Below are 23,692 nucleotides of genomic sequence, written 5' to 3' on the forward strand. Positions count from 1 at the left end.
ATTTTTTTTTAATTTTCAGACACAACCACAGTGTCCAGCATATCATCATATATTGGACAAATAGTATTTGATGTAGAAGTAACTGACCCAGAGAATGACCAAGTTCAGTTTTCCATGTCATGTGTGCCGTCTACCAATTCTCCGTTTGAAATATACCACTGTATGTTACATTTACTTTTTATGATAGTGGATGTCATTAAACTTTTATTTGCACTCCTGACATAAACAACTTTTTGACTAAATGTTACTTAATTTTCGACATAAAACATTTGCCATACATAAGAAGCATTGAAACATTCAATATGCCAGCATTACTAGTTAGTGTCGCTCAATATATTATTTCTTTGCACACAGTATGATGTGGTTCGCTGTATTCGCTGTATATTTGCGAGAAAACATTCTTACAGCATGTAAAATATAGGGAATATCGATATCATAGCAATAAACAATCGCTTTTCACCAAATTAAAAGCATTCCTTTTACGCGTTAAAAATGAGAAATTTGTGTAATGATCAGTTATCAAAAATGAGGGGGGGGGCAAGGGGGTCCCAATAACAGCAAAACAGCAAATTTATTTGGCTTATAACAGATTTATATATAACAAGGAATTAAAATGGACAAAAACAGATAACAGTAAATGAAATATTAAAATAAGTCGGGTCCTTGACAAAATTCAGTATTTCTTATTACGGGTATAATCCTTTGTAATAAATTCCATTTTCTATGAATATGGTTTTTAGAATTATGTATCTAGATATGTATTTGGTATATTCTTGTCCGTCCGTCGTCAATATGTCGGACAGTTAATTTAACTCAAACACTCTTTAACCAATTTACATAAAACTTTGGGAAATTATTTACATCTATTGACATGAGCTCCCTATAGTTGTTTTTTTTTATATAAATTTTAGATTTTAAGTTTCTCAGTAATGGGGGTTTATTCAATAAAATTTTTTTTTTTTTTCAGTTTTCTGATATCTCAAAGATCCTTTCACAAATTTGCAAAGAATTTTGGTGAATTGTTTACTATATCTATTGACATGAGCTCCGTTTCAATTTTTATAAATTTTAGATTTTACGGTTCCGAGTTTAGGGGTTTTATTAATTAAAAAGGGGAGATTTTCTAGTTTTCGGACATTAACACAAAAACGTTTTCAGCAGTTCTCATGGAACTTTGCTGAATTGTTTATATCTATTGTTGTAAGCGCCCTTTCGATTTTTATAAATTTTCGATTTTATGTTATTCAGTTAAGGGGCTTATTCATTAAAAAAGATACGGTATTCTCCAGTTTTCGGACAATAACTCAAAAATGTTTTCAGCAGTTCTCATGAAACTTTGACTTATTTTTTATATACATAATATATATTGACTGATTTTTATAAATATCTGATATGGCATTGAGAAGTTATCGAATATTTCAAAAAGATGACGGGCGTATCATGCGCTCATGGCGTAGCTGTTAATTTGTTATAGAATACTTTTTTCAGCATTTATTTTTGTACAGTTATTGAAACTCACACATGCTTGTAATTTAAATAGTGTGTAATAAAATTAAGAATGGAATGGAGGAATATGTCAAAGAGACAAAAATGATATCTAGTAAATATTCAAGGGTAGTTATGGTATCAAAGTAGGCTCAATTGACATAGTTCTTGTGTTTGTTGCTACTTAAAAATGACCTAAAAGAGTTTGAATATAAATATTCACATTCTGACTTTTTTAAATGCCCATTTAATGAGGTGTGTGATTTTTTTCTTGAATAAGACTATAAGGAAAAGTTGTCATGATGATAATGGGTAGAAAAATCAAAAGCACCAATTATAAGCATGCAATTTGCAAGTTAGTACCTCGAACCAATTTTGACACTCCAAAAGTAATTTATTTCACTATTTTCAAAGGCCTTATTTGAACAATTTTTTATCAAGTTTTTGATTGTACTGCTTTGAAAAGAGCTGAGTCTATATAACAGGTTAACTGGTTGTAAGGACCTAACTATAATCCTTAATTGAAGTCCTTGTCAGAAATTCCTGGCCATATGTTTTCCTTTTTGTCATATTAAGAATTGTTCTAATTTGATATGTTCGTACGGGATAATTCTAAATAAATGGAATATATTACAAAGGACAATCATAAGATATACTGGAATTTTTCTGGACCTCACTTCTGTGTTGGGTATATGTTAATGGAATCCTTCTCCGGATACGGGACCAACATATTAGTAGTGGTAGACTCTAATGTCCAATGATCTTCAATTTCTACCGAATTTTGACTGTCAAAAAAATGCCAACAGTCCAATTTTCAATAACAGTTAACAGCAAATACATTATCACAATAACAGATAACAAAAAAACAAAAAGCCCAATAACATTTAACACAGAATAAGACAATAACAGCTAACAGCAAATATATTTTCAGAATAACAGATAACAAAGAATTAAAATGCCACATAACAGCATAACAGCTAAACCCCTTGCCCCCCTCAAAAATATAATAAAAAAAAATAATTTGACAATGCCCTAATATCATCAACTTTTTCCAGCTTAAAATCAAACAGAAAATAAACAAAGTATCATAGTCTAAAAAGCGCACAGATAGGTAAGAGATCGTTTTAAATTACAAATATACGTTTCAAAAATGTTGTATATGTTACAACATGTATAATGCAAAAATACAAGTTATAACATGTACAAAGTTTAAGTACCTCGAACATGTTATAATATGTACAAAATAAAAACTTTTAAATGGTTTTAACTTGTACAAACCTTAATGATAAAATGTGTATCTATTAGTACAACAAATGTCATTAACCTCAATAAAAAGTAAAATCACAAAAAATACTGAACTTAGAGGAAAATCAATTTAGAAAGTCCATAATCACATGAACTTTGAACTTACTCAAAATATGATAAACAAAATGGAATTCAATGTAAGTCTATAGACTATTTCTTTTTTTGAAGCTGGTGAAATATTGTTAACAAGGTCCATTGAAGGAGAATTCGTACCAGCCTATGATTGTTATGTTGAAGTTAGCGATGGAAAGACCACAACAGGTCCTAGGTCATTGACAGTTCACGTTTTAGGTAAAATATCAGATTGCTAACGATAATTTTCGACATAAATATTTAATATGTGAAAATACGCAATAAGATATGACCATGCAACATCTATTTCATTTTTACTATTTTTTGTGAAGATGACACCACTAACAATTATTGTCTATGCACTGATCTTTGTCTTATTAAAATAAGATACTAAATTTCTTAATTTCATACTTACAATTTATTAATGAAGTTGTTATTCTAAATATAGGTTTCATTGTAGCGTTCTTCGGGTGGGGTTATAGATTTATGTAAATAATAAGGCGATTATTCATTTTAGTAAAATTTCCACATGTCATATCTATGAAAATAATTTATACGAGTATGCTTTATATCAAGGAAAATTTTGAATTCAATATTCACCAGATATCCACGAAAAAGCTTGTTCCATTATTCATTAGAATGATATAATGAACAATTTAATGCATCCTGTAACCTTAGAAAATAGAACTCTCTTTATTATCGAGTTTATCCTTATCATTTTATCGCAAAATGGTAAATGTCCATGTTGCTTTACATCCCTGTATTTCCTTGTTAATGAATGAAACGGAAAGTTCTGCATATGAAAGAGAGAGAGACAAAAACACATTTAAAGCCATTTAAGGTAGATAGGGTGTCTTCCTCCATCTTGAATTTTGAAATACTAGAAAACAAGGTCTAGATCTTTGATGAAATGTGCAAATTTTTATAGTAGTAGGTAATTCATGTGTAAGAATTTTCATTATAATATAGAAAATGCCATGTTTGATCATATTTATGATTGTATTTTACAAAAATAAGAATTCTTTTGTTTGATTAATTTTTTTCCAACTTTGTCAAATAAGGGGAGGCAACTCAAATGCAAGGGCAGATAATCCAGATAGTGTTACTTTTACAATAGAATGTGTTAGGAATTTACCCATTTTTACATGTAGCCAGAAAACGAGTCCGGTGACCCCATTTTTTCTTTTTCTTTTCTAAAAGCATAATATTGAAGCTATCTTCTCATATTTTATCTCAAAATTCTATGGTGTGGTTTGCGTTTTATGGCGGAAAAATGGGTTTTCCATGCATAATCTATACAAAATCTTGACAATTTTGAACAACCTGTAGCGTGAAAATAAGTCCGGTGACCAATTCTTTTTATTAATGTTTTTAAACAAGCAGGACATGAACTACATTTTGGCAAATTATTAAAAGATTCTATGGATTATAATTTAGACACCCCATCTACCTTAATGCGTACATAAATGTAAAAATTTTTTAGTTCTTTTCAAGCGTCAGCGGCCTCTTTATAGGGTGCCATATCCGACTTCAGAAGATTAGGGGTTCGATACATGAATTTAACTGGATGTTAAGCATTAGCAGTGTCTTTCTATGTATTAAAAGATTACATGCCTACAAGTTTTTTTGTTTTGTTTCAGATATAAATTATGTTCCCGTGATAAGAAACCTGCCTCTTCCTTCACCTTTAGTAGTGTCTGAGAATTCGCCTCTAGCCATGAGTGTATTCCAAGTATCCATACAAGACAACGACGGAGAGGATACTCATACATATACTATGACATCATCACCACCTGATGGCATTTTGTATTTTGATATTGATTCTGCAAGCAAGTATTTGGGGTTTTAGACTTATTAACGAGGTATAAATCTACAAAGCATTTAGCCATTTTTTTTTATAAAAATGCAAATAAAAACAAAATGGTATCTTCAATTCGACATTGACAAAAGTCTTAAATGAAGAACTGAAAGACAGCGATGCAGAACATTGGCAAAATTAAGTATCTTTCTATCATTGTTGTCGACAGAAACGGGAGTGGCTAAAGGAGACATACAGATCCTTCATTATGAGGTCGGCATCGGCGTTGTAGACATCAATTAATTTGACAAACCTTCATGGCTTTCATTTTATGACACTTGGGCAGTGTGGAATTTTTTAATGATAAAAAGACAGTAATGAGAAATACTTTGGAAATGTTTATATTCACCTTTTTTACTTCTAAACTTTTTTATGCAGTTTAAGGAAATATTGGTTCAGAAATAATAAATTTGTAAAAAAACCTTTTCAAAATTTTACGAAACATGGAAAAATACCTTTTCTCAATCTGAAGAGAACACCTAGAGCAATATTTTTATTATGTTTCCGATTTTTCATATTTTACTAATAAACGGCATTTGCATTTATACTACGAAGTTACAAGATTACCAGAGTAATTGCATTAGCAATACTTTGATCTGGTGTTGTAACGAACCTATATTTCATATATATATATAATTGAATACTTGTCATACTGTCAGTAAGATACAAGCAATACAAACTCCTAGCCAGTCAACTACTTTCACAGCACGTTTCTTGCAAAGTCTAAAATGTGTAAATTGATATCCTATTTTATGTTATAGCTGGACTTGTGAGTACTTCAGCAACAACTATTGTAGATTTTGAGGCCGTATCATCAACAGATTATACGTTAACAATAACTGTCACTGACACGAAAGACTCTGCTACACAGAATCTATCTCTTACCGTTGCCAATGTAAACGAACCTCCAGTGTATACAAAGAAGTCGTATGTACTAAGTGTCAATGAAGGTTCGGTATGTACCATTATTTGATGTAATTATTGTTTTGCTCTTTTTTGTTTAGTCTTTGTTGTAAGTATTTCTCTTATGTAAAAGTTCGTTGAGGACCTAAACTGATAACTTGCCTCTAGGCAAAAAATTAAAAAAAGTTTTAAACATTTTCTATTTCTATTTTTGCTAATGCTTCCAGTTCTTTTGAACATTTAACTTTGTATTCTTTTATAAATTTATCATGCTCAATAAATTTACGCGTTTGACGTTTGACGTGATATGGAGAATGTGTGGTATGTTTGAAATATGCTTTGTAACATGTTAGTTTACAATATAAAACTATAATGTCCATGAAAATGGAAACATTATCAAGTATCATACATTGTTAATAAATCAGTGATATATAAATGATTAAGGTATCTTGAAAACCCATTTCGAAAGATGGCAAAATACATTTTATTGCATTAATTTTTTCTTAATTAATTCTAAACGAATAAAAACTAAGTATGCTGTGTAACTATAACAATTTGGTGTAAACGGTAGCAGCGAAATGAAATACAGCTGTAATAAATCGAAATACATCCTCACGGCCAGCACTTCTCCTAAAAATATTAAAAGAAAATAATGGTAAAGATAGTGGCTTTCATAATTTTGAATGAAATAAAATGAATACATTCATTATTTATCTCAGCTTGCTTTGCCTTTTATGGTGTAGACCATTCAGTGATAACATCAAAATAATCATTTCTTTTACATATCCCATTTATAAGTTTATAAAATACAATTAATAAATGGATAGTTGTTGTCCGAAGGTTATGACTATTATGGTTCTTTTTCACAACTTAAACTTTCCTTTACATTGAGTAGATTGACAAACTATTAAACTTTTTTTTAGACTATTAAACTTGCATCGTATGAAAGTGTTGTAATTCAAACGACTGTTTGTCAACTCTTTTTACGTGGTTTGATTAATTAATTGGGAACCTATCTTCCCCATTTCCCAGGCTACTTAGTAGTTTACTTATTTTGTTCTTAATAGTTATCAAAGGTACCAGGATTATAATTTAGTACGTCAGACGCTCGTTTCGTCTACATAAGACTCATCAGTGACGCTCTTATCGAAATATTAAGTTCTCGACTTGGAGTTGTACCAGAAGCATGTGTATGTGACCTGAATTGCTATCTAACACTTAAATTGGCCAGTAAAGCCAGCCATGATATTAAGATAATTTTCCCCGAAAAAACATACACATGGAGATTATTGTTGAAACAAACTAACGTTATAACAACCTCAGTCATTTGGCAATCGACTGAAGACGACAGCAGCTGTCCAACCAAAACCAGGGTATTGCATTGTTTACTTATAAGGATTTCAAAAAACACTTCGGTATTGATCGAACCTGAATGATTTTATTCGTGAAAACAAATCTATGGTATTATGTATATTTAGTGACTGGGTATGAGTGGAATAGTAAGTTTATTGTCCCCGATGTGCATCTATTACCCTTGGGCGTAGCTGAGGGCAATATTTGTATCCGAGGGGACAATAACCTTACTATTCCACGAATATCTAGTCAGAAAGTGTTTCATTATATCGAAAACAAACAATGGTGGGGATAAATCAACTATCGTGATATAAAAAGCAGAAATCTAGCCATTCTGTTTAACGATTACTCCGTATATTCTAAAATACGTAGGCTGCATCATGCACTGACGTCATCCCTAGATACAATAGGTAAAACGCGACGTCGTGGTATTTTTAAATTCCTCCAATCCCGTAGCTGCTTTTGAAATTCTGCGAAAGATAATTACGTTTGCGGTCAAATAGTTTCATTGAGGTCCAAGGGTTAAACACTTGCAATTTGACAAATAGTGAAACTATTGTGTTCTTTTCTCATATAGAAAATGTTACCAGAGGTTATTTAATGATATTTTATAGATTTCAGCAGCATTTAACAATTCTCTATTTGTAAATATCAATGCTCATGTATATTGCTTCCTATCTTCTTTTTACTTTTAAAGGCAGGTATCATACTTCCTGATCCTGGATATTTGTATACAGACGAGGATACAGGCGACACACACAAGTTTTCAATGACTTGTGGATCAAACGTTGGCTATTTTTCTATTTCTTCCACCACAGGACTTATAACCCTCGCTACAGATATCGATGTTGATGAAGCCGGCTCTGCTGCTTCTTATACCTGCACCGTGATAGTATCAGATAGTGTCCTAACTGATAGCGCCACTTTAACAATCAATGTAAACAATATAAACGACAACACTCCAGTATTCTCCAATAATTTATTCACTTACTATTTGGACATCAGTTATCCTTTAAACACTGTTTTTGGTTCTGCTGTCGCCACTGATGCCGATGCTGGAACGTTTGGTATGTATATGAATAAACAAAAAACAGGTGGTATTGACGAGTTTGGTAGGATTATTCTACGAAAATGCATTGAAACTAATTCTTATACGACGTGATTCTCTCGCTTTGTAGACAAACCCATGCTTTAAATCCAATAAAATTTGTTTGCACATGCGTATATTGACTTCTTCAGAATAATGAATTTAATCAAATTATCATGCACTTAATATATTTCCTTAACTTTAAAACACTTTCAAACTCTTAAATGGCGCACATGATGTGACTAATTCATTTATTATGACTGTAATGTGTTGCATTCCAAAATTGACATATTTGACCTAGATATGACAACCAACCGTTCATGCTGGCTGTTCAAACTCCTCCCTATAAAAAATCATTATCGCTCGGGCAAAAATAATCACGAATATAATGCCTACCCATGTTAAAACTACAATAAAGTGTAGCTTGCATCAATTATTTCTTAAATAATCCTAACACTATTAATTTTGTCCATCCCTATATCGCATTCCTGGATTTACCTGCATCAGGAATGCTCAAACCCAAACCCTTGAAAGTTGCAAGGTATAAGGTCACTATTTTTGACTCAAAAGAAAATTAAATGAGAAAATAATATACGAAAAGATAATTATTTCAAGTAGTTGAAAGAAATGAAATAAAACTGAGACAAAGACAAATCTTTATTATTGTTTTATTACATAACAGAGCGTATTTATATGTGTAAATTATACAGTAATTTTCTTTATTTTCTAATTTAGGAACATTTGCTTATAGTATTGACCAGACTTCTTTAGGAATAGAAACATTTGGGATACAGACAAATGGGGACCTATACTTAAAAAATTCCTTAACTAGTTATGGATATGGTGCAAGTCTGAGCTTTACCATACAGGCAACTGATACCGGAAGTCTTCAAGGAACGGCCACGGTTTTTGTTGTAATACCACAAACAACAACTACATCGACAACAACAACGAATCGGTATATCACGTTCTGGGAATATCCTGCAAATCCAGCTTGGGTTGTTATTCTCAGTGTTCTTGGGGTTTTCATTTTGTGTCTACCATGTTTTATGGTCTGGAAAAACAAGGGATCTTGTACATATAAAGGAAGGTAAGTCTCTTTCGTTTTCAAAAGAAGTTAACGTTTTGATAAATATTGAATAAATGCGGTTGATTTGAATTCTTTCATTCTTTTGTTTTTAATATACTTATTATTTAGTTATAACCATTTCATACCAAACAAGAAATCTATTAAAATCATTCAATATACAAATCAGAAGATGTGGTATGATTGTCAATGACACAACTCTTCACTGGAGATCAAATGACGCATAAGGAGAACTCTTCACTTGAGAACTAATGACGCAGAACGTTAGCACTTATAGGTACATAAATTCATTACAGAAAATACGGAGTAGGCATAAATTAGCAGTCACAATAACTAATTTGTTGTTGATGTTTTTCTTTTTTGTAGAACTGATGATTACAAGGAGAGAATACGAGAACCAAGCGAAGGTAATTATATATCTAGTAAGACTTACTTATATTTTATCACATATGTGTTTCTTTAATTAAGAAGTACAAACTTCACGAAAGTGCAAGAACTTGTTCGTTTTTCAAATATACATTTGATCTTTTTATTATTTTTTTCTTCAATTATTCTTCTAGGAAAAACCATATAATAAACAAGTGTTCAATTTTGATAATTTATGAGAGAAAATGTAATCTTAATGGAATACGATTTAAGAAAAAAGAAAGTGAATGAACAGAACATTTTGTAAACGTTAGTGCACTGAAGGTCTTTTCGTGATTTTCCTTAATCAGGTATGGTTATAAACAAAACATATGAAAATTGAGGATGTAATCCTACGTGTGGGGGATATATAACCAAAGAAACGAAGACAGAAGTGCCAATACAATAGGACTTTTTGATGGATTTGGAAACTTATTTATTCAAATAATTTCTGAACTCATCAAGGGAAGCATTTAAGCACTATATAGTATAAATCAGGGGATGGTGAATGAAACTGAAAAAGGAAATGGGGGATATGTATCAACAAAGCAGGAAAATCCCACACCTTGAGTCGGGCCTCAGCTAGCCCCTAAATAATGTGTACTAATTCAGTGAAAATGGACGTTATACATATAAATGAACTAAAATTGAAAAAAAAATACGCGATTTAAAAAAAACAACCATACAAGATTAACAAAGGCCAGAGCCTCCTATCTTGTGACAGGCGAAAAAAATGCTGCAGGATTAAACAAGTTTTGCGATATCTCGACCCTTCACCTACTAGTATACCTCTAGCCAATGTACAATAAAGTAACACAATGCAATACGCACAGAAAAACTCAGTTTAAAAGAAGTCAGAGTCCGTCCGAAGCACTGGCTACTGGGCTGATAATAAGCTTATGTACAAACAGTCAACCATCTGCGTCGTTCACCTATTGGTAAACATTAAATTGTTACTTGAGATCATCTGCAATAATAGACGTGAGTAAAAAGTAAAATCACAAAAATATTGAACAATGGGGAAAATTCAAAACGGAAAGTCCGTAATCAAATGGCAAAACCAAAAGCTCAAACACTTCGAATTGTGATTTTACTTTTTACTTGTATGCGTTGGATACTAGGCTCCTTTCAAATGAATACAAATAGTGTAAACAGAGACACCTTGTCATTATCATCATCTCAATTTAAAATACCACATTATCATAAAGTGTCACATTTCAATAAGCTGATACCTTATCATAAACAGCATAAAAAATATCGACGTTGTATAATACAATTTTTATTTTACAATTTTGAAATAAATTGTAATTTTAACTTTCAGTGTATGACAATAAAGAGGACATGACGAAACAGAGAAAGTTTAATCTAAGATGGAAGCCATGGATGTGGTTTGAGCGAAGTTAAATTAACCAAAATAACAATTGAATGATTGTTTAGTGATTCCAATATTCGGTTTCAGATTCTTTTTGTGATTACATAGGAAACCGAGTAGAAATTTGTGTTAATGTTATACTATGTAGCCATTTACTCACATAATCCACTTTTAGTCTGGTTTTTATTCTCATGATGTTTTTCGTATTTTTTCCGTTTGAATTTAATGTTTTACAGAATGTTATTTATAATGCTTGACGGTGTCTTTAAAGTGAAATTGTTTTGGGGGTATATAACAATGCTAAGAGATACTAAGACAATGTTTACTTACAACGATGCTGTTTATATCTTTTTATCATATCAGACCATTTCCCTTGTTTTCGTTATTTTCTATATAAGTGATTCTACCATGACGCAAGGCCAATTTTGGCTAATAGACTTTTCTATTCTTCATTTCTATTTTAGTTTTAGCGTCATAATTTCTTGCTGCTTGTTTTTTTTTTTTTTTTTTTTTTGCACATATATTGTTTTCGTTTGTTTTATTTGTTCTTTTTTTATTTGCTTGTTTTTTGACAAATCAATAATTTTGTTCTTTGTGAAAAACACAACATTGTAAAACGCAAATATGATATAGAAAATGCAATCTTAAAGATAATAGTTGCTTTATTTTATTGTTAGTTGTTTGTTCAGTAGTGTATGTCATTAACTTTTAAGGACAAAAATGTTGATTTGAAAAAAATATGTATCAGCTTTTGAGGTCACCTGGCCCCAAGGGCCAAGTGCGCTTTTTTCATCACTTGGCGTGCGTCGTCCGTCGTCGTCCGTCGTCGTTAACCTTTACAAAAATCTTCTCCTCTGAAACTACTGGGCCAAATTTAACCATACTTGGCCTAAATCATCATTGGGGTATCTAGTTAATAAAAATGTGTTCGGTTGCCCAACCAACCAACCAAGATGGCCGCCATGGCTAAAAATAGAACTGGAGGTAAAATGTATATTTTGGCTTATATCTCTGAAACCCAAGCATTTAGAGCAAATCTGACATACGTACAATTGTTTCTCAGGTTACAATGTATGATATATCTGCCCTGAAATTTTTAGATGAATCGGACCACCTATTGTTGGGTTGCTGTCCCTGAATTGGTAATTTTTACGGACATTTTGCCGTTTTTGGTTATTATCTTGAATGTTATTAAAGATAGAGATAAACTGTATACAGCAATTATGTAGAGCAAAATAAGATCTACAAAAAAGTAAACATGACCAAAATGGTCAGTTGATCCCTTAACGAGTTATCGCCCTTTAAAGTCAATTTTTGTCAATTATACGTAAATTTTTGTATTTTTTTACAAAAATCTTCTCCTCTGAAACTACTGGGCCAAATTTAACCATACTTGGCTACAATCATTATTGGGGTATCTAGTTTAAAAAATGTGTCCGATGACCCGGCCAACCAACCAAGGTGGTCGCCATGGCTAAAAATAGAACAAAGGGGTAGAATGTAGATTTTGGCTTATATCTCTGAAACCAAAGCATTTAGAGCAAATCTGACGTGTGTAAAATTGTTTATCAGGTCAACATCTATGTACCGTGAATCTTTAAGATGAATCGGACAACCCGTTGTTGGGTTGCTGCCCCTGAATTTGTAATTTTAAGGAAATTTTGCCTTTTTTGGCTTTTATCTTGAATACTAGTATAGATAGAGATAGACTGTAAACAGCAATAATGTTCAGCAAAGTCAGATCTACAAAAAAGTCGAATGACCAAAATGGTCAATTGACCCCTTAAGGAGTTATTGCCCTTTATGGTAAATTTCTCGTAAATTTTTGTAATCTTTTACTAAAATCTTCTCCTCGGAAACTACAGAGACAAAGGAGTAGGTCCAGTAAGACCCCTTTTTGGCCCCAAAATATAGCAGTTTTACAAAATTGTTAAAATGTAAACCTTTAGTTATTTATTGAACAGTAGAATGCTTCTGCTACATAAATATGGGCTGTTTTTGACAATACACTGCACATATATGGGGGTACTAGCACCATCAAGTCATGCTAAATTACTGAAATCTTCATAATTCTAGCATTTTAGTTAAATTTTAGACGGTTTCCGTGTAAAACGAAAGTGGCCGCATTCGTGTTCACCCTTAATATTGAAATGTGAGTTGTATTTGATGATAATATATAACATATAAAAGTTGAAGATGAACACGGATGCGGCCAGTTTCATTTTTGACAAAAATCATATGAAAAGTGAAATGTTTCGGCATATTTGGTAGATTTTTCATATTTGAGCTTGATTCGGAACGTTTTAATGACTAAATTCATTTAAATCTTTCACATAAACTAATTGAATTAAAAGAAATAGACCCTTAAGTGTTTAAAAAGTGGTCAAAATCTTTCGTCAGATGAACATCAATTTTGAGGCCAAAATCGGTCCTTACCGGACCTACTCCTTTATCACAACTTGTCCACAATCATCATTAGGGTATCAAGTTTAAAAATGGGTCTGATGACCCCACTTGCAATCCAAGATTACTGACATGGCTTAAAATTGTACATACGGTAAAATGCAGTTTTTGGCTAAAATCTCAGAAACCAAAGCATTTAGAGTAAATCTGACAGGAAAAATTTGTTTGTTAGGTCAAGGTCTATCAGCCGTGAAATTTTCAAACCAATCAGGCAACCTGTTGTTGAGTTGCTGGCCCTGAATTGGTAATTCTAAGAAAAATGTTGCAGCTTTTGCTTATTATCTTGAATATAATAATAGATATAGATAAACTGTAAACAGCAATAATGTACAGCAAAGTAAAACCTACAAATAAGTCAACATAATCAAATGTTTAATTGACCTCTTGAGGAGTTATTGCCCTTTATAGTAAATTTTAAACAATTTTCATAAATTTGGTAAATTTTTACAAAAGATTCAAACTTCTTGGATAGATTCATAGGTTCATTAGATAGAGATAATTGTAAGCAGCAAGATTGTTCAGTAAGGTAAGATCTACAAACACATCACCATCACCAAAACACAATTTTGTCATGAATCCATCTGTGTCCTTTGTTTATGATATGTACATAGACCAAGGTGAGCGACACAGGCTCTTTGGAGCCTCTAGTTTTTTGTATCTGCAGAGTTTCATGGTTATTTAGGAAATAATAGTTTCCTCGTCTGTCAGTAGAAGATTTCTTCATTGAAAAGATGCACTTCTTTTAAATCGCTTGTTAGTTCTTCTGCTGTTGGACAAGCAGACTCCAGGAATACTCTCCAGTGATTTGATGCTTGAACACATATATATCAATAAAAATGTTAACATTGATTTTTCGTGTCGTCAATTATACCATACTATTTTAATATCGCTGGGTCAGTAATGCTAATGGATGACAATCAGCGTGGTACCATTCGACTTATATCCTGTATTTGGTATTTGCATGCATTAAACTATAATTTGTGTGAACACTTTCAGTTCAACAATTTTTTCAAATGAACTATTAAAACATTGAGTAAGCGGTCAATGACATATGAACGATTTTAGATGTTTCTGTAGACTTTGTGAACCAGATCTTGGCTTTTTCCTACATAGTTAATGTTATATTGGTCACACCTGACGTCACACTGAAATAGGTATTTAAAACGCTTAGATTGTCTAAGTGTAAAGTTCTCCGAAAAGGTAAAACAGTTCCTGTTCTTCTAGTAGCATTATACTTAAAGATAGTTATCACCTGTTACCTGGAGTGCAAATGCATATAAGATGTGTTATGAGTGCCAATGAAAACAGACAAATCTATGATCGAGCTGGATAGTTGGTCAACACTAAATTTTATGATATTTTCAAATATTGAGATACCAGATCGATCTAAAAATTTCCTTATATGATGAAATTATGTCACTATCAGATCATGATGAACCCTACCGGACAGACATATACAAAAAATATTCTAAAAGACAAAAAGAAAAAGCACCTTGCGAAATTCTTTAATTTTACTTTCCGATATATTGATGATGTTCTATCATTGAATAACCCATGTTTCAGCCAATACTTACATCTCATATATCCCAGTGAACTTGAAATTAAGGACACTACTGCTACTAGAAGGACTGCTTCATACCTTGAACTTTTCCTCAATATTGACACAGATGGACGACTCCACACGAAAATCTATGATAAACGGGACGATTTCAACATCCCAATTATCAATTTCCCATTTCTCAGCAGTAACATACCCTCTGCCCCTTCGTATGGTGTTTACATATCTCAATTGATACGTTATTCTCGTGCTTGTTTACACTATACGGACTTCATATACAGGAGTGTGCTCCTTACGCAAAAACTGCTCCAACAAAGTTATGAGGAGGACAGATTAAAATTGACACTCCGTAAATTTTATGGACACCATCACGAATTGGTTGATCCAAACGATGTGTCTTTGACCAAACTAGCTTAGGACATTTTTACCACATGGTAGATTGTGGTTGGTCATTACGTCGTCTAATTTTTTAATTACCGAAAGTGACTTACTCTCGATTGTGACTGTTTTGCTGAGTGTGAATTCGCATTACTATAAGACGTGTTACGGTACTTTTTTTTTAATCCCAAATTCATGCATTTAGTTTGATATTATGTTTGTAATTCTTATCGGATTTTGTCAGATGTGTTGACTTCTTTTCTATTATATTCATGTGTTATGGTAAAGAAAATTAATCATCGCCTTCATTTATTAGATTTGATTTGGTTCAACGTAGTTTGTACGATGTTTTACGTTGACAGTTAGATTCAAACCAAACCGGACATAGCTATATAAATAAAGGCAACAGTAGTATACCGCTGTTCAAAACTCATAAATCCATGGACAAAAAACAAAATCGGGGTAACAAACTAAAACCGAGGGAAATATATAATATAGTTAATTGCTACCTCAGTTTGCTATTATTAAGTATTGCAATGTTTTCATTGTTATTAAATGTGATATCAGTATTTAGTTCAAATATAATTTTGAATCAATCCTAATTCTATCTTATTTTTTAGAAATAGTTTAAGTCATTCAAATGTGACGTCTATTTTTGAGTGCTGTTTTAGAATTTCAAATGTGACGTCATTTTGTGTGCCTTTTCACCACTTTGTATGTGACGTCACTTTTTATCACTTTTTGCGTTGAGGCCTTGACTAGGTCGGGTACGTCTATTTTTTTGTTGATTTATGTAATGTATCCGGGTTTTGTTTTCTGTAATTAGTTAATCATGTATCTCGTTTATATTCATTTGATAAAATTTGATGTTTGCAATAGCATAAATTGTTCTAAATAATAAGGATGTTCTTATCCCAAACAGAAAACCCTAGCCGTATTTTCTTCAGTGCTGTACAACTTTGTACTTGTTTTGACTTTCGAACTTTTATATCTGGGCGTCTCTGGTAAGTCTTGTGTGGACGAGGCGCGCTTCTTGAGTATTGGATTTTAAACCTTGTGCCTTTTGTTAGCTATTATTCATGTGTTTCTTTGTCTAATATGTTCTCCTATTTATTTGTATTAGTCCTGTAATGTTATGTTGTCATTTTAATGTTATATTTAACATTGCCATTAAATCGGGAAGTTTGGCATGCCACCAAACTAGGTTCAACCCACCATTTTTTTTCTTTAAAAAATGTCCCGTACCATGTCAGGAATATGGCCATTGTTATATTATAGTTCGTTTCTGTGTGTGTAACATTTTAACGTTGTGTTTCCGTTGTGTCGTTTGTTTTCTCTTATATTTGAGTGTGAATTCACATTACTATAAGACGTGTCACGGTACTTTTTCTATCCCAAATTCATGTATTTGGTTTTGATGTTATATTTGTTATTCTCATCGGATTTTGTCTAATGCTTAGTCCGTTTCTGTGTGTGTTACATTTTAATGTTGTGTCGTTGTTCTCCTCTTATATTGCATGCCTTTCTCTCAGTTTTAGTTTGTTACCCCGATTTTGTTTTTTGTCCATCGAGTTTTGAACTACTGTTACCTTTAATTATATACACCTTATAATCATGCCATACCCATGTATACATGATATTGCATATGGTATCCGAGAAACAGATCTAATAACAAAAAATGAACATTGACGGATGAGCCGTGAAATCGAGGTCAATATCAGATGAACAATGCCCAACAACATGGTCTACGCTAATATCAATATTTAAACGAAACAAATAAGTATGGTTGACAACAACATTGAACACCAACTGATGTAAATGTTCGTTTCATGGGTCGGGCACAAACAAGATGTGGCGAAGAAATCATGTCTGTGAGCGCAAAAAAAACCCTGTTTTTTTCATCAATTTGTTGTACTTACTACTTACAAGATGAATGTTATGTCTTTATCGAACTCCCCCTCTCCCTTCTCGGTAAATCAGAAAAGAAGTTGCCATACGTTGTACTTGTTAAAATGTAATATTAGGGTCGGTCACTTCTTATTGGTGGAGGAAGCCGGATTGCTTGGACATTACTGACTTTCAGTAGGAAATGTAACACTATCATTATGATTGCTGAAAATTAGAATAAACCTACGATATGAATGGTATGTCAGTACGTGGGGAAATAATCAGGAACATAATGAGGGAGCCTTAAGATATTTCAATAGATAATAGGGTCTAATGTAGGTTTACCACACCTTCCTATATTTATTAACGTCTCGTTTTATATCTATTTGGTATGATATAAACACTAACAACAAAGTTGGTTTCTGATTATGGTAAATAATATATATATACTATAACACACCCGTGATATCGCGGGTCCGTGATTGAATTAAAATATATAACTATGCGTAAGCCTTATTTTAGTATTGGTATTGTCATCTGATAAAGTCATGCCGATTATAAGATGCACAGTTTTCTCTGCTTTCAAAATCTTTCTGTTTGAACCCGTCGACCTGGACCTTATTAATTATTGGTAATATAATTATTTGGAAAACATAGGGTCCTAGAATGGAGTATTTTTTAATCAACAGCATTGTCTATCTATATTAGTTATAAATAAAGTTGAATTCTTTTATTCGCTGGTTTACGTCAAGCCCGCTAATCAGTTGAAAGCTGTACATATACGCCTTATTCTAAGTCCAGATTTTTAGTATTCGTATTGTTATCTTAGAATGTCTTAATGATTAAAATACTACAATAGGGAACAATTAAACAATGATTGAATTTAGTAGTGTAAACCTTGTGATTGTGACCCGTGTATATAGCAAAATCATAAATACACCGTTTGGTGGTGCGCCTGTCAGATGTGGAACGTACAGATAAGGTAATAGGTAACAGTTGAATATACTATTGGTATCGGTATCGGATTCGACCCGGAACTTATTACTTATTGACAGTATTAATTATGTGGAAAACAAGAGTCTGGAGTAGTGTAATTTTTAATCTATACCGTTGTCCGCTATTAGCTATATATAAAGTTGAATTTTTTGATTTTTTGTTTTTAACCGATGACGGCTGACAAATTGGACCTCGTTATTTTAGTATTTTAGATGTGTTCAACTCAGTTATTTTGTTGTTGTAGTTACTTTTGTTTATGTCACAGGTATAATTTTACTTATATGACAATAAAGAATTTTATAAAATAATGCTTCCCTTGTGCACATATCTTCTATATTTTTCTACAATGTACGAATTTATTTAGTGCATACCTATGCAAAAAATCTGTTATGTTAGTCCATTCGCCAGTTAAATCATCTGATATGTTAGTGCATACGTGGAGAAAAAGCTTAAAAACTTCTGTTTCCAACCACTTCTAAAATCCAGTACAAAACATTTCGGGTAAAAAAAATGATAAATAGAACAAAAACGTAGTAAACAACTACCCGTCAAAACCATAAGGACAGGGCTTTAAGCCGGCATTAACATTGAAGAGCATTTTAGATTGCTTTTTATGTAGGCATCTAATATTGATTGTTGAAGACTGTATGATGGCCGTTAGATTTATGTGCATATGTGTCTTTGGATTGTTTTCACATATACCTATACCTTACTACTTAAACCGGGGCAAATTATAATCTCTGCATGTTACATACTAGTGTACATAGGCGGACAGTTTAAATCATTATCATATTGGAATAATAAATGCATTATCGTGAATTACAGTACTGTTTGAAATTACATAGATTAGACATTTAAATATTGGGCACTTGGACGCAAATTATAAAATGTCGAACCATTTACATCATCGTAATGTCAAGTGTAACGACAAAAAATTATTACAAATAGACTCATTATTTCCTACAGCAGTCGTTTACTGAATTTGAAAAGTCATTCAATTGTCAATTAGGGAGCTACCATTTGATTTTGATGGGGGGGCTAGGATGAAATTTGAAAAAAATAGGCAGGACAGGAGTTTTGAGTAAAAAAAAAGGCAGGATGAGACACTTGCAAAAAAAAGAAGTCAGGACGACAATTTAGGTAAAAAAAGGTCAGGATAAACTAAAACAAAAAAGGCAGGACCGAACAGAGTGAAAAATAAAAAGGCAGGACAGAGACTACAGCTAAAAAGAAATGCAGGACAAAATTTTTCATCCTAGCCCCCCCCATAAAAATCAAATGGTAGCTCCCTTATATTAGATGAAAGAAATTAAAACTTATCCCACAAATAAAAGGAATCAAAGTAAATCGTACAATCTCGTTCATCGGTGTTAAATTAACCTGTAAACTTTTATTAAACTAAAAATAAATATAGAATAAAAGACTTGAAACAGCTATGTAGTGGAACTCAAAGATCTGATTACCTAAATCATTGTTTGAAAGTCTTTAAAAAGTTATTTTACCTTACATCCATTTTCAACATTTTTTCTTTCTTTTTTGCTCAAATTTCGTTATTTAAAAAAACTAGGTTGAAAACAAAATTGTCAATTATATAGCACATAACCATGTACAAAAGTTGTCAGTTGGTTCAATTATCAAACGATTCGTTGAAGAGATGTTCAGACCGTGTATATTTACGCCAAACATTTTTCATTTTAAGCTGAACAAATAGATTTTGAAAATACCCTACAAATTTTAAAATTAATTGGTTTGATAAATGTAACAAACATCTGTTGAAGTCACTTCTGAAAAATCATTTTCGTTATGAGAATTGAAATTTGTAATTTTCATGACATTACATTATTTGATTTCACGAGGATAATATTAAAAGTAATGATAAATTTGTCTTAAAAAGATTTCATCTTATCAACAGTTTGAATAAATTAAAACATTTGATTTGATTGTTTTAGAAAAGAAACAAATTTCAATCTCCTTCTTAAGGACAAAATATTGAAATTGCTAACCTTAAGCATTTTTCAATTTGCCATAAAATATTGAAAAATGAAAAATGGTAAAACGTGGAGCATTTTTCAATTTGCCTTTAAAAATTGAAAAATGAAAAATGCTCCAACGTGGAGCATTTTTCAATTTGCCTTTAAAAATTGAAAAATGAAAAATGCTCCAATGTGGAGCATTTTTCAATTTGCTTTGAAATATTGAAAAATGAAAAATGTTGAAATTTCATCTTTAATTTTTTTTTCTCAAAAGTGAAAATGGTTTTTTTGTGTTGAGGATTTTTCAATTTTTTTAATCAAAGGTTTGTTTTTATGCTTTAAATATAATACACATATGTGTATGTGTGAACCCGTGTATACACATTTATTACCTTACCCCGAAAAGATAGGAAAACAACAACGCACCAGCAAAATTTTGTGATGTGGTGCAGGATTATTATGCAAAAAATTATTGTTATTTCCCTTGCTTAAAACCCTTAACTTTATATTTCCCTATTTTGTTATTCACATTCATGTTAACTACATATTCTCTTTATATCTGTTAAATCAAATGGATATTGATTTGTTTAATTCATTGATAGAGATATTTATTTTTACTCCAAAGTTCAGAATTTGCACCGTTGCAAAACATTTGTAAACTTCTTTAAAAAGTTAATATACATTTAAGATTACATCTGAGCAATACGGACACGCACAGATCAAGGCATATATAACCCTGCTCGTTGACAACCTAGAAAATATGTAAAGATAAAAACAACACCTAGGAAAGCTGTTCTGTTCCCAGTCTCTCTGTATAAGGTTGATTAATTAATATGCCATTTTCCTTCTAAATACAGCTCATTTTGGAAGTTATTGAATGCTCCCTTTCTTAACTAGATAAAATGAATTAAATAATTTGTTCACTGTTTTTTTTTTGGTTTTTTTTTTTTGGGGGGGGGGGGGGTAGTATTACTTAGCTATTTTAATACCAATAGTGCTATAACATTTGGCATCCATCGTCTCTGTTTACAACTAGAACAAGCTGTGGTCCTTCCATAAATCTTTTTTGTTCTGTTCTGACTTTGAAGAAATTACTACTTTTCTCCCAATCAAAATGGTGCATGGACATATTTTGTTTCATAATATTAGAACTATTTTCAATATTATCGGTATTAAACTTGATTATCGACACATGAAAGTTTGTCAGCATTGTCAATCTTTTTAACGTGAAAGTACCAATAGTTCGGTCACTACTCAATTAAGTTTGTCGATAACGTAGCTAATTTTGACGGTAAAGAAACATCAATTCGATCACTTCTCTGTTACGGGCTGTATAAGAGAATCCAAAAAGAAAAATTTAAAAACAATTCAATTCCTTCGAGAAAAATTAGTTTTACGGCGCATATATAGGACTCTTAGTGATTAAACTCGTTTTATGTGCACAACCATCCCCTTAACATTAAAAAGCATATTATAAAAACAGTTGAATCGTTTCACAAATGATATCGGATATGTTCCTTACGTCGTAACTACAATCCCCTTCCCTTTCATGAATGTGACCTACCGAATTAAGACTATTTACCGGATTTGTTATCACATTGGCAACAAGACGGTAGCCACATGTGAAGTAGGATCTGCTTACCCTTTCGAAGCACCTGAGATCAACCCTAGTTTATGGTGGGGTTCGTGTTGTTTATTCTTTAGTTTTCTATGGTGTGCCATGTGTACTATTGTTTGTTTGTTTGTTTGTTTGTTTTCTTCATTTTTAGCCATGGCTTTGTCAGTTTATTTTAGATTTATGAGTTTTACTGTCCCTTTGGTATCTTTCGTCCCTCTTTTGAAAAGACTTTTCAAATAAATAAATAAAGAGCTCCGCTGTAAGCGCATGGTACTCCTCTTGTCTTTATGCTTTAAGGGCATACGATACAGTAGAGATCCCTCGTTGATTTTTCTTAAAATTTTGATAGAAGGTCAATTTCAATGTGTACTTTTTAAATATGCAAAGGAAAAAGTACCTTCATGACTTACTTTTAGAGATAATTTGGTTCGAAATTTGCATATTTGGAAGAAAATCCCTGAAATTTAATAAATTATGACTTTTAAAGAAAGTAACAATACTTTTGAACGAAAAGTCATTACTTAACCGGGTTTTTGTAAAATATTCCCTTGATCCATGACATCAACATGCTGAAACAAGTTTAAGGTTAAATCAAATCATCATGATCCGGATTTAGATTGCTATATCCGAAATAAAAAATTGACCATACTTTTGCGTCTTTTGAAGTGCAGAAAAAATTTGATCGTTGTTTTTTTCCTGAAATTTTTGCGGAGTGTTCCTGAAACAGTACTTGATTGATTGCAAAAGAAAACAATTGGGGTCCATGTGCTTGTTTTTTCAATAAAAGCCATACATCTTTATTTTTTACGACGTCTGTCAGTATGGCGCTAAATTACGTTAAATTAAGTTTTAATCGCAACAACGTCGTGTAATCATTCCCGCCGTACACGAGTTCGCTGTCAAGTTTATGCAGGTGTTTTTCAAAGCGTTGATACTTAATATAAATGAAGGATTCTAGCAGATTGCTTTGTCAGATGTAGATCTGCTAGAAGTATAAAGGTGCATCTCCGTCCGACATTAGTTCAAAATTGCTTGATGTACTGTAGGATGACAGACAACATTATTGACATGACAAATGTGAACCAACTATAAATTAAGTGAGGCGATCATACCATATAACCGTGAACAATGACAAAACCGATACCGTATCGTCAACTTTAAAAGGTCCCGACGTACTTTGATTTTATTTATTTTTTTACACTCAAAAGATAATTATCTTTCAAATTTAAATTATGAGCAGTACTTCTTGTTTTATAATAAGAGCTGTTTTGTGCAATTTAACTCATGCCATTATTGCATCAATCGACCGAAAATGAAGTTGTAATATAATATTTCATAGGAAGTACTGCAGCCGGTATAAGAGAATGATATTGAACGATGTCTTTATCAATAGATAAGTTACATAACATTTTTTACGGCGTTTACGTATGAATATTTGCATACTTGTTTGTCTAGAAGAAGAGCTATATTGAAAACACTTTGTTCGTCTGTCTGATCGTCTAACTATACGACGAGTTTTAACGTGTGTACACTTTCTGATCTGTCTGTCTGCAGTTAGTGCATTTGCCGATACTTCAATTTTTATCTCTCAATACATTGAAGTAAAAATGTACAATAGGGACATGCTTATACAAATAAGAAGACAAATGACTAAACGACTATAGGACATCGGACGGCCTTCAACAAAGAGTAAAACCCATACCGCATAGTCAGCTATGAAAGGCACCTACATGACAAATGCAAAAAAACTCAAACTTACGGCCTGATTTAAGTACAAAACAATGAACAAAATACAAATATGATGAACAATAGCAAGAGACACCGTTAATTACAAGCCCTTTTAACAGCATGTGAACGGGCGTTTTTTTGTTTTGGTCTATTACATCCAGTTT

At 32.1% G+C, this 23,692-nt stretch overlaps 1 protein-coding gene across 1 annotated transcript in view; it reads left to right on the top strand.

The window, feature by feature from the left end:
* The window catches only part of LOC139503687 (cadherin EGF LAG seven-pass G-type receptor 2-like), a 33,490-nt gene extending 21,898 nt beyond the window's left edge, over positions 1-11,592 (top strand). Inside the window, exons 12-19 of the mRNA XM_071293514.1 lie at positions 20-160; positions 2,959-3,081; positions 4,503-4,691; positions 5,482-5,675; positions 7,674-8,043; positions 8,799-9,153; positions 9,517-9,557; positions 10,877-11,592. Of these exons, the coding sequence (XP_071149615.1) occupies positions 20-160; positions 2,959-3,081; positions 4,503-4,691; positions 5,482-5,675; positions 7,674-8,043; positions 8,799-9,153; positions 9,517-9,557; positions 10,877-10,959 (1,496 nt within the window). The 3' untranslated portion in view covers positions 10,960-11,592. The remainder of the gene's footprint in view (positions 1-19; positions 161-2,958; positions 3,082-4,502; positions 4,692-5,481; positions 5,676-7,673; positions 8,044-8,798; positions 9,154-9,516; positions 9,558-10,876) is intronic.
* The last annotated feature ends 12,100 nt before the right edge of the window (positions 11,593-23,692 follow it).

Source organism: Mytilus edulis, chromosome 14 (genome assembly GCF_963676685.1).
Source record: "Mytilus edulis chromosome 14, xbMytEdul2.2, whole genome shotgun sequence".
Classification (NCBI taxonomy): Eukaryota; Metazoa; Mollusca; class Bivalvia; order Mytilida; family Mytilidae; genus Mytilus; species Mytilus edulis.